The 12,916-nt window shown below is 43.2% G+C and overlaps 1 protein-coding gene across 1 annotated transcript in view; it reads right to left on the bottom strand.

Annotated features, from left to right (window-relative positions):
* Nucleotides 1-12,916, bottom strand: part of ZPBP2 (zona pellucida binding protein 2) — a 901,537-nt gene that overhangs the window by 679,573 nt on the left and 209,048 nt on the right. The window contains exon 2 of the mRNA XM_086920529.1: nt 3,057-3,131. Coding sequence (XP_086776655.1) covers nt 3,057-3,131 — 75 coding nt within the window. The remainder of the gene's footprint in view (nt 1-3,056; nt 3,132-12,916) is intronic.

Here is a 12,916-nt window from a genome sequence, read left to right as displayed (position 1 = left end):
CTGCACCTTTATATGCCACCCTAACCCTTCACTTTGCCCAACCACTTGACCCCCCTCCCCACCATGTCCTTCCAGCCAGCGGTAGAAGTGGAGGGGGATCGGTGGGCACGGCGTGCCCCTACTTCTAAAAATAATTTCAGCCCGTTCCCCTACTTCTTTCTTTGAAAAAAGCATCCCGGGACGGAGAGAATAGTCCTACTAAAAACGATAACTTTTTTTCAGCTTCCTGGGGCTGCTCGCACTTCTCTGTTGACCTCCAGAGGCTGCAGCAGCCCCTCCCTGACCTCGCACAGACCGAGGGAAGGCCCATTGTTTCATTCCGATTGATGCTGATTATCCCCTTTGGAATGACAATGCGCCGCCCGCTGCCTGCCGTTAGCATATGCCAGCGAGATCTGCATGAGGTGTCTCTGGTATCTGGGTGCAGGCCATGGCTCCTTGTGCAACAAATATAGGAGATGGGTCCACAAATGTGTAATCAAAGCTTTAAAACAATCCCGCTGGGGCGTGAGAGGTGCGCTGTGGGCAGTGTAATATGCTGTCTGGAAAACACAACCCTGATGTCGACGAGGCGGAGGAGGTGAGGAAAAGCATTACATTCGATCAAGCTATTTTTATAGACAGTATACTTGTAAAAACACTTGTGGCTGTCAAAGGCGTGCCCGAAGGTGCTTGCTTCTTCTAATGCGTCTTATGGAATATATATTTTGCTTAGTGCTCTAAGCTGTGTTTTTATAAGTGTGTTTTGCTGCTCGGTACGTGATGTATTAAAGGGGAAATCCGGCGAATATTACATTAGTCTCAACACCCAGCAGACGTAATTGAACAAGGGAACATCGTGGGATGCCTATTGTTGGGGATTGTTCGAAATACAGGTCGATAAACAGAACGGGGTTTTCCTTTAAACTGCCAGGCCCCTTTAACTGGAGGACAACTGATCTTAAGCTCTCCTCTGCGATCCTGTGGCCTTTAAGGTGTGAGGCTCTGCTCAGGGGAGAACCCAGAAAATCAAAATGCCCCGAACTTTGAACTACACTTATAATGGCAAGCAGCACATGATGAGAGTGTCCTTTGCACTCCCTAAAAGAGCGGCCTTCACTGCTCCATCCAACCAAGGGAGTAGTCAGAAAATTAGAATGCCCCCCATTTTGCAGTAAACCTCTGATGCACACCAAGCAAAATAAGTAAATGTGCCCATCCTCCACTCGAAGAAGTGACGGGGACAGGAGAAGTGACGGGACAGGAGAAGGAGAAGTGAAGTGAAGGGACAGGAGAAGGAGAAATGAAGTGAAGGGACAGGAGAAGGAGAAGTGAAGTGAAGGGACAGGAGAAGGAGAAGTGACGGGGACAGGAGAAGGAGAAGTGACGGGGCAGGAGCAGTGAATGGGGCAGAAGTGAAGGGACAGGAGAAGTGAAGGGACAGGAGAATTGAAGGGGACAGGAGAAGTGATGGGACAGGAAAAGTGACGGGGCAGGAGAAGAGACGTGGGCGGGAGAAGAGACGTGGGCGGGAGAAGTGACGGGGGCAGGAGAAGTGACGGGGGTAGGAGAAGTGACGGGGGCAGGAGAGGTGACGGGGGCAGGAGTGGTGACGGGGGCAGGAGAAGGGAGGGGACAGGACTGTTCCCATTGGGAGCAGAATCTAGACTGATTTGCATATGGCTGGGTCCAAACTGGAATGGCATGGTGAGCAAAGAAACAATGGATTTAGGCCCAGATCCCTGTACTGGGGTGAATGTATGATATTGTTCTGCATTCAGTTGTTCTTTTTGCTACATTATGATTGAGCAGCTAGCTGGCGACATGAATATGAAGGAGCCTTTGTGGGTTTCCGTGAGTCTAGATTCTCCTGAAGAATCCCTTTCTCTTCTGAGCCCTGCTTAACACATGTGTACAGGAGGAGCCCTGTATTCATGACCTCAATGTTTGAGACAAAAAATAATCATGGATTTCTGAACATTGAGTAAAAGCATTAAGGTAACATGTTGTTCCTGCTTATATTTCACACGCTTTACATAAACCTGTATTACCTATGACTGTTTGCTTTTTCCTGAATTAAACCTCAAACATGTTTATCAGTTGTTTTAATTAAATAACGTTATAAGCTGTAACTGGTCAGTGAAATGCTAAACGTACTAAAAATTGGTGTGTTTTGCTATTTCTAGCCACGCCCCTGACTCCGCCCACTGATTCAATCTTCGGTTATTCCCGCCCCCTGATTCTCCACCCACAGTTCCCCTACTTTTTTTCCCCCACTTCGACCACTGCTTCCAGCCCATGCACGAAGATCCCTAGGGGAAGACTGGACTGCGACCCTACTTCCCCTGGGGGCTGACAATGGTAAATGTTTGATAGTAAGAGCTGGAGGGTGAAAAATTTAGAAACTATTTCAAAAACAGGGATGTTGCCTCTGTGTTGGCCCTGCTATTTACAATCTGGGACCCGTCAAATACAAGCTATTAACAAGTAGCAGTCAGTATTAGGGCAGAGTGACCGGGCGGGTGGGGTGTAGGGAGACAGACGATGACCATTCAGAAACAAAAAACGTATCTGCTTATAACCGCCGCTCTTCTGATCCTCACTGCAGCACAAGCTCCCAGTCTCTCATGCAGCTAATCTTGATGCATTGATAGACCTGAGTGCCCTTGATTTATGCTCCCAGGGAGACTGGGAGTCTGCTTTGCTGTCTCCAACCCGGCAACACAGCTGGGTTGGAGACAGCTCGGTGCACATGTCGGTTTGGCTTCCTGAGACTGCCTCCCAAATCGACATGCGCACCAATAGCAGTGCACTAATGCACCTACCACTTCTTATGGTAACTGCCCACCACTCCCCCTAGGCCCCCTCACCCAGCGATGGCCCCGCCCCCCAAGACTCGGCCTGACCCACAACTTGAAAAATAAAACGATAATAAACCTTTTATTATCGTTTTATTTTATTTTTCAAGTCGGAAGAAGGAGTCGCTCCCCTGCAATAGCAGAGGCGCCGTCGCTGCTATTAACCAACAAAATGTTATTTTTCAAATGAAGGAAAATGGATAAAAAAGAAAAGCCTACCTTCTTGGTTTTCTTTGCCATAAACGAAACGTTTCTTGGGAGATGGAGCATTATTAGGTACAGCTGATTTCTCTACTGAAAGAAAGAAGAAAAATTAGGCAGAAAGCAGCACCCTGGGCCTGCACCCCTTTCTTATACGAACTGGATAGGTATTTTTTGGCGGATTTTCTACCAATCCTTAATGACTCGCTGTCAATATTCTCTTACTCATCAATGGCTGACTACTTTTGCATTCAGAGACCATCTGCAGAACACTGATAGCATCTACACATCATCAATGACAAGCCACTGCATTTGCATTCAGAGACCATCTTTCAAAAGGACCTCATGAATATCATAAGACCACATTAAAACACTAACATTGCTCAGAGAAAGACAAATGAACACAATAAGTATTCCACTCAAACGTTGCATGTTGTTGCTCACAAGTGCTGTTCATATTTACTCTTCTTTGGCAGGTAGGGCATGTATCTAGCATCTCCTCTATGACCAGACTGTAAAACAATCTTGTTCCGGATGGATGGATGGATGGATAGCTAGCTAGCTAGCTAGCTATCTAGATAGATAGATAGATAGATAGATAGATAGATAGATAGATAGATAGATAGATAGATAGATAGATAGACGTAACACTGGGGTTGAGGGGTTATTGTTAGGGAAGAGATGAAGAGGATGAACCACCTGATTGAGACAAGATCAGGATTCCAAAGAACTTGAGAGAGTTAATATAACCTGCAACATAAATCCAAATATGCTGCCACCATAGGTCGACACACTGATAGCAAAACGCATTAACTTAACACCCCAAATAAAATAGTGATTGTCCTCAAGGTACTGAAACAAGCATGTTGAGATGTGTGTTTCTTATGATAAGCCCATCTAATCGCTAGAGAATAGTAGAAATGAACTCCCAGCTTTACTCAACGCAGCATTACTCACCATATAATAAGAAAACAAGGGTAGTGGCTTCATCTTACGTATGGTTTGTGATAAATGTACAATATAAAGATTTTATTTTTAGAAGGATGATGTCTTTATGTGCTTGCTTTGTTGGCTTCTCCATACAGGACTCAGCCTCAGACAAAGAGGGACAGTGGCTATTCATAAATGGGCATGTGAAAGACAAACCAAGCCATTTCGCTTCAAATTACTCACCAAATGGAAGGCAAGACGATTCCCTAAAATATATCATTTGGAAACTCGTGATACAATTTACAGTACACTTTATATAACATATGGGGACCAGAACTTGGTTATCAATTGGACCTGAGAGAAATTTGTGAACAGGGTGGGGGGTACAATGTCTTTCTTAGAAGAAGGTCCCAAGTTGATCTCAGAGTTAGAGGGTGAAGCACTCAGCGTGTGGTAAATTACTATATTTCACGTGGTATACCCCCAGATTTTTCCCCTGTTTTTGCTGGCTGTAAACTGTGAGCACGTTGCCAATGCTAAACAATGGCAAAGTGTACATGCTACTCCATTCAACATGATGAAATTGGTGTACCCCTAATTGGCATATTTAACTTACCTATAAGTCTCTAATATATGGTACAACAGGTATCCAGGGCCTGTAAATTTGAAGTCTCTAGTGGGCTGCAGTATCCATTGTGTCATCCCATATAGTGATAGTGCAATACATCGCTTCTAGCTCACCAGCTGGCTGACTAAAGCAGCTTTTAAACAATGATTCAACCTGTCAAAATAACCCTTTTGATATGTTTAAACCTTCCTATTAACAAGACATCCCTAAGCAGGCCTTACTGCCCATAAGGCAAGGTGCATTGTACTGTAAAACATGTCCTTGTAATGGGAAAGCCCCAAAAGCTATTTTCACTGTAGTAAATTGAACAATGCTATCTCCGGCTAGCAACCACCTAGAAATTTCATTCTTGGACTCTGTAATATTTAGTAAAATACCAAATCAGTAGTAACGTTGGATTTTTCATAAATATTATGAAAAAGGTACTTTTATTTGCATTAGCCTCCAGTGGCACCTCTCTGAGTACTTAACCCTGAATGAGTTGTGAAAATCGATTAGCACAGGGGACAAATTGTTTGGGTGTGGGAAGGGGTTTCCATTCTTCCGGCAGGATGATCATTTGGGCATTATCTTCAAAGGGGCCTCCCCTGTCACTTGTAAATGTCAGATGACACCAGCAGAGGCCCCTCGTTTGTTTCCCCAGTAGACTAGTCCAGAATCCCAGTGGGGCAGGAGCTACCCCTAGTTCAGGTTTGAAGTGATCACAGAGGAGGAGTTGTTCATTTCCCTGTCCGCTCCTTTGTGGTGGGTACACAAGCCCTACACAGGAAGAGAACACTTTCACTATGTTGGATTCAGGCAGAGAGGGAATCTGTGGATTTGTGGGCAGTAGAGCACACAAGAACTGCTGTTAAAGTGGGTAAGGTTACCTCTGGGAATCTTTACCACATTGTTTAGGGAGGAGACATCCCTACCCACAGGCGGGTACCAGGTATTATTGTAGCACCAACAAAACCCTTCACAGACAGTACTGGACCTGTGGAAGATCAGAAGAGGACTGAACATGCGGTTTTCAACTTGAGAAGAGTCCCTAAGGCTGGAACTGCAAACAAAAAGTATCTGTCCGGCAAGGGTCCTTCTCAGGGCAAGAAATTCAAATGTCTCCTGCTTACTGTTTGGTACTTCATAAATACACATTGCTTCTAAGTTAAGCCTGTCTGGTCTTTGCCATAGGTACCAGGGGATTGAGCTCAGGATAATTTAGGAAATTTACTGCTTCAACCTGACATGGACAGTGGTTATTATTTAACATGGGCCACTATCCCTGTTAACTAATACTTCCAATTTCTTATACAGGGAAATGGATCACAAACATTTCTCAGCAGTGCGTAAATCATATCTACACATCAACATGTTCCTATTAGATTCATGATCATAGCCGAGGGGACTGTAAATTTAGGTGGGGGAAAGGTCCAATAATGGGAACTCAAACTAAGTTTTAATAATTATCTGCTTAAAGAAAGTACAAGTTATAGAGTTAATAAGGGAGAACTGTGGGAACCTGCACACCAGAGATATCTAGATTAAACAGCGATCAGGAAGAAAATCGTAGCTGATTTATATAAAGAACTTCCTAACATGAAAAAGCAACACAAGCAAAGATTTTTGCTGAAGGTCTGGAGTAAAATCATTGCTATCACGGGACAGCTATGGATGCTGGACCTTAATAAGGTAGAATACTTCCTAGCTAAAGTTAATCAAACATTTCACAAGGTAGGCAACAACCCATTATGATTTCTGAACTTTCTACCAGCAATTTCGTTCTGAAGACTAAATAAGGGAAGAGGAAAAAACAGTTACTAACTAGTACACTGTAGTTCTCCAGCATTGATATCTTTCATAGAAACACATGCTTGAATCTTCCCCGTCACCAAAGAGGGAGTCCCACAGATATTATAACAATCAGTACATAAAATAGCATTGCACAGTGTAGCTTAATTTAGTGGCATTGTTAACCAATTCACATCATTTTAATAAGAACTAAACTTCAGCCAAACAAGAAGCAGTTCCCAAGACATTCTTCTCCTCAGGGACCACAATATCTCAGATTTCTCAGCACAAGTGTAAAGGTAATAAGAATGAGGTATACTAGATGTGAGTTCCTATCGGGGAGAAGGGAGGGTCATATGTGAATCTATGAAAGATATCAATACTGGAGAACTACAGTGTATAGGTAAGTAACCATTTTTGTTCTCCAGTATTGAATCTTTCATAGATGCACAGGCTTGAATTTGAAGATTAGGAAAATATCACTGTGAGTGTATATTTATTAAGAGGAGGTGGGAAGCAGACATGTAATGTAACCCTTAATATATATTGGGGTGGGCAATAAATTCCACTCCACCAGAGGAGTTGGTGGAGGTTTGGCCACTCAGCGTTACGCATGTAACAAGGGGTTCCGCTCAAATTCCACCAACCGCCGAGCTGTGGAGTTTTTATTCTCATGCGTGCATCGCCAACAGTAAGGAAGCACGAGCGGATAAGAACTGGCACCCCCAGCGCGATCTTCAGGCGCTAGGAGGGCACCTGGTTAGATTTTCCTGTCACATGGCTGGTCGTGACAGTTTGTGGTAAGAAAGCTACTGTTCGAGTAGGAAATCTCCTCAAGCGGCAGCAAAACCAATTTGAAAAGGAGCGCCTTGTGGTAAACCGCGTGGTGCCATTTGCGTTGATTTTTCAGCATGGAACATGTTCCTGGTACTATAAATCAGCGTGACATGCTGATTTCAGCCCATTTGTGTAAATCCACTGAATCGCGCAGAGTTTTCAAGGAACTCTGCTGAATTCCGTGAAGTGAAACTCCACGAGTTGTGCCCACCCCTAATATATATATTTCCAAAAGAAAACACTTATTTAACCCTTCAGTAACGTTTCAAGCCTGGAATGCAGCACTATGCTGGACGGAGTGGGACCTCTGAGTGACGCTTGAAACTCCTCTCTGGACCAAGTAGCCCAACAGGAGGGATTCAAGGGAAGGGACTGGATAGGCACATTGTAGGAGGGAGACGTGTGGAAGGGTGACCACATGAAATCCTTCTAGGATCTCAAGACAGAATTCTCCCTACACCGATCCCAATTTTACTGTTCTCTCCAGCTCAGACACGCCGTATCAAGCTATTAGGACACACTGTGTAATATCCCCGACCAAAACTCACTGCAGGTGTGACTGCTCATGGGCACTTTCGGTAAGGGTGGAATCTCGGAGATGAATAGGGCTCTGTTTACTCACTCCCCAAGTTCTATGTTGAGTTTCAAAACATGGTGGAAGGCGTGACTGGGCCCTCTGGATGAGGTTGAATGGAGAGGAATGCCTGGCACCACACACCCTGGCCATATAGGCACATTCAAAGCTCACCCAACGGAATTATTTACATTGCACTTTTTTCACACCCCTGAAATTGTGAAGAGTCTAGAGGGTGACCAAACCAACCTGTTTTAGATGTTCGGAGAGTTTGGGAGACTTTTACCATGTGATTTGGTAATGCCCGATCATTCACCGCTATTGGTCCTGAATGTTTGATACACGGTTGAAAGTACTAGAATATGCAATTGTGGCGTCACCTAAATCACAATGCGGGTATCCTGGATAAACTGAAGGGTCTGAGAGGCGATCAAACTCTGGTAGGGCTTGAAACACTGATTGTGAAACGAGACATCTCTAAACACTAGAAGCACCCTGAGCCCCCAGCCTCTGATGGAATGGCGGGTTGGTATGGAAATATGTGCTAAACTGGAGGAACCCAATTATTAGGCACATGAGGGCTCCAAGAAACACCAAAATATGGGGAAAGTGGCAGGAATATTATGGGGTGATGGAGGGAGATCCTGATCTCTGTGATTTAACACTGGGACTGTAAAATGTATATGCCGATTGTGCCTGTATTTCAAAACTTTAATAATATATATATATTTTTTTAAAGAAGACCTGGCACTGGCCTGAGGAGATCACGCTGTAGCTCCGATAGGAGAAGTAGCTTTGTGTATCAGAACTGCCTGGACCAGGCTGGAGCCTTAAGAATTATCCAACATGGCTCTCTCTTCATCTTCTTTAGGAGCATTTGGATAAATGGAAATGGCAGGAATGCATAAGCAAATATCCCCGTCCATGCTATATACAATGAGTTCCCCCACGAGCCTTTGTGGGTATCTGCTGGCATAGAACTGGCATTTGCTGGTGAGAGCTGTTTTAAATAAGACAATGTTTGGACTTCCCCATTTCTGAAATATTTGCTAAAGTTGGTATTAGTCCAGTTTCCAATTGTGGCACTCTCTCGAGGGACTGCTGAGAGACTCAACCCCACTTGTTGTCCATTCCAGGAAAATGTTCCACTTCAAGATAATTTTGTGCTGAAGAATCCATTTCCAGATTGTTACATCCTCCTAGTCATGGTTGTACCTGCTTTACTAGCTTAGAATCTTAGCCTTGTGCCTCTCTACCTGTGTCATGGAATGTTATCCTCACCATGTCCCATATAGATTGTGGGGTTTGAACTGAGGGGCACAGTTGGCGGTTGGACAGAAAAAGTGATGAGTAGTTGTGTGTCACTCTGACGCAACTTCTTATTTTCTTCTGTAATAAATAAATTATTAGGAAATCTTATTGCGTCTGTAGTCGTTACTATAGATTTATTTGGAGACAACTAGAGCTGCCGCCGAACCGTGCTGGCTACTTTAAGTGCTGGCTACTTCTATAAGGTGTTTCCCCATGTGAGGTACATCGAGAGGCAAAACATGCTACTTCTACACCAATGTGTTTTGAATCCTAGGCTGCCACTCTTGAGTGTGTCCTCAACTAAATTGTTCAACGAAGTAGGTATCTAAGCATCTGCATTTCCGTGAGTACTTTTGTTATTGCTTTTGCGTGAAGACGACCTTGCACATGCTTCAGGACTATGGCTGTGTGCAAGCACTTTTACTTTCACATGGGGCGGAGGGCAACCCAGGGCATTTAGAACAATTTTCGAATGTGTATGAGGCTCTGTTCATGCCCTAGTCAAAAGCACGAACCGCTAACCGCACAGCCGCCATCTGGGGAAAACAGTTGAGTACATTAACATGTTGTGCCCGGCATTTTGAACCAGCTGTTTCCTCCTCGCAATCGCTCGAGCCATGTGTGAGATGCCATTTTGAATGTACAGTCAGGTGAGCAGGAGTGTTGGGCTACGCTTGACAAGCCCACCTTACAACGTTATAACACTAACCCCCAAGTTTAGTGTGATGATCTAGGACAGTTTGGGCAATTTCGGGCACCATTTTGAAATTGCTTGTCATTCTTGCACACGTTTTTAGTGTTTTGTTCAATATCTTTGGATTTTTGTTTTATTTTTTATTTGAAAAAAGAACAGAATAATTTATTACGGCTAACTTCATCTTATCAGTGAAAAGCACACTATCATTTCAGACTCTAATAACCTAAGCCTGTCCTGTGATTTCAAGTGGAATTATTGTGATCTTCCTTTTAGGACAAGCACGCTATCATCACCCAGTTTATTTTCAGTGGCAAGCACACCTTCAGTTCTTATTTCAATAGGGACATCTAGCTTGTACTGCGAGATCATCATAATGCCAAGCACACTTTTGGTGGTAGAACTTTTCGATTCAGTGACTGGCACACTTACCAATGCCTATTTGAAGTACTTTAAACTACAGGATTATATTAACTTCTTAGCGTGCTTATGAAAGCGGTTTATTTTGTTGAATATTTACAGCTTCTTTGTGTGAGGTTTTCGCTATGCAATCGGTGGTTCCCCCTCCATCATTTCAGGAAACTCCTGGGAATCAATCAGTCAGGTGACCAGTCTGGTCTGATGCTTTTGAAACATATTGGGGTGCAATTCACACCACTAGGTTTGGAGCATAACGGATTTTTAAATTTCCTGTTTACACTCACTTAGGTTAGAACCATTTTTGAGCATCTACTCGATCTAGTGTTAGATTAAGAACTTGGGGCCATATTATCAAGAAAGGGCGATACATTATCGCCGCTTTTATCGGCAGGAAACTTCTGCTAAAGCGGCGATAATGGGCTTGATAATATGCCCTTGTGAATTCCCATTGAAGCCCAGGTTAACACCAGAACCTGGGCTTCTATGGGAATTCACAAGGGCATATTATCAAGCCCATTATCGCCGCTTTAGCAGAAGTTTCCTGCCGATAAAAGCGGCGATAATGTATCGCCCTTTCTTGAAATTATGGCCCTGGATCAGAATCAAGTTGTGGGTAAAAAAAAAGTACAATTGCAGTTTAATAAGCAACCTAGTTTAATACCTCTCAGACACAAGCTTTTCAAACGTAAGCAAAATGTTGATGAAGATGTGGACACCTATATCACAGCACTCAGTCGATTGGCCTCGCAGTGACAGTTTGCCAATTTTACAGGCAAATTGATTAGGGGCCAGCTTGTTTGTCAATGCAAGTATTAACGGATCTGTCAGAAATTATTATCCATGGGTAACCCATCTCCAGACAAGGTGATAAAAACAGTATAAAGTAAAGCAATATCCCAATTTTCTGTGAAAGCAGCTTGAAGAAAAGCCTTTGGAGACAGAGAGTTTGGTCAAAGATGGGAAATCATTTCAAAAAATGCCTGATAATCACAAGAACAATACTAGTAACAAACAGTCCGGTTACAAAATGGATGTGTCCCTTTCAAAAATGTGTTTCTGCTGTGGGCCCTCCCAATGCTAAAGTTGGAAAATATTGCAGAGCAAAAAAATGTCACCTGTAACTACTGCATAAAGTTTGGGCATTTAGCTAAGGTTTGTCAGAAAAAAAGAACAGTTATATTAGGTCGGTGGCATGTGTGAGATAGTATGATGGTTATGCCTATTCTGATTCTGAGATCCAGAGGTTGAATGAGCTCCAACTCAGTGTGGGAGATGAATATCCCTGTGTTCATGACAATAGGCCTGTGACAGGGGATCCCTCCACTTGTGTTGTTCTGATAGTGGACATTTGTGTAGGTGATAAGAAGTTAAAACTTCATTTCGATTCTGGAGCAAGAATCACCATGATCACACAGAGTTTATTTAAAGACATGTAGGGTGACAGACGTTTGTTTCTACCTGACAGATCATCTCTGTCCTATGAAAGGCAGAACATTGAACTCTTAGGATACATAGAAGATGTACTTTAATTTAAGGGCAGAAGAATAGAAGGAAACATGTATGTTACCATTAAGGGGTTAAACATTCTGGGGTGATTTCATCAGAGCCTTTTCTGAATAGTTCTCAGACCGGGTCACAATGAGAAAGTGCCGGTGGCACGGTGCAATGAAGTGGCAGAGGAGAGGAGCTGCACATTTCCTGAGGTCATTTCAGAGATCCTGGGTAAAATTAAAGGCTTTAAGCACAAGATTAAGGTCAAAGATGGAGCTGTAATTCATAAACTATGTGGGGTTCCATTCAGTGTCAGGGATGCTCTTGAGGTTGAACTCAAATCATTGTGTGAACAGGGGATCATTGAACCTACTGAATCATCGTTATGGCTGTCCTAATTAGTTGTAGCATACAAACGGGATTTTTCTTCAAATACGAGTATGTGGTGATATAAGGTCACTGAAAAAAAGTAATTTGGGTTGCCTTGCACCTGTTACCCAAAATCAATTCTATGTTTGATGCAACAGCAGGTACAAGTTTGTTTGCAAAGTTAGACCTTGCATTGGAATATCACCAAATAGAGTTGTACCCAGAGTCTAGACATTTTACGGCATTTGTACCTCCTTTAGGCACGTTCCAGTATCGACATATGCTGTTCGGACTGGCCTCGCTGGCATCTGAGTGTCAAAGGAGAATGTTTAACATGCTTAAAGATGGGTGAGGTGTGTTGGTCTTCCAAGACGATGTACTGATGTTTTCTAAAGATGTTATTGCATGCAACACCATTCAGGAGAATGTGCTTAATATTTTCAAGGAAAATGTTATTATTCAAAAAGAGAAATGTACATTTTTGTGTAGTGAGGTTGGGTATTTAGGACATGCAATTTCAAAAGAAGGCATCATACTAAGGCTGGGTTTAATTAAATCCATTGTAGAAGCATCTTCTCCTGTTGATAAGTGTGGGGTTAAATCCTTTTAGGGCTGTTTGAGTTCTAGTTACGGTTCATCCCCACGTATGCTATGAAGATTCAACCTATCATTAGTCTTCTCGGGAAGGGTTCTAAATATATTTGTGTATTCTGATGCTTTCATTTGGATACAATCTCAAATGGGTTTGGGTAAAGCTCTCAAACCATTCAAACCTTCTTTACAATGCTGCATCACTGTTGATGCCAGTAAAGTGGGCCTAGGGGCGCTGCTCACTCAAAAGAGGGGTGGAGTAG

The sequence above is a fragment of the Lissotriton vulgaris genome, chromosome 5, assembly GCF_964263255.1.
Source record: "Lissotriton vulgaris chromosome 5, aLisVul1.2, whole genome shotgun sequence".
NCBI lineage: Eukaryota > Metazoa > Chordata > Amphibia > Caudata > Salamandridae > Lissotriton > Lissotriton vulgaris.
This window is presented reverse-complemented; position numbering and strand designations above follow the sequence as displayed.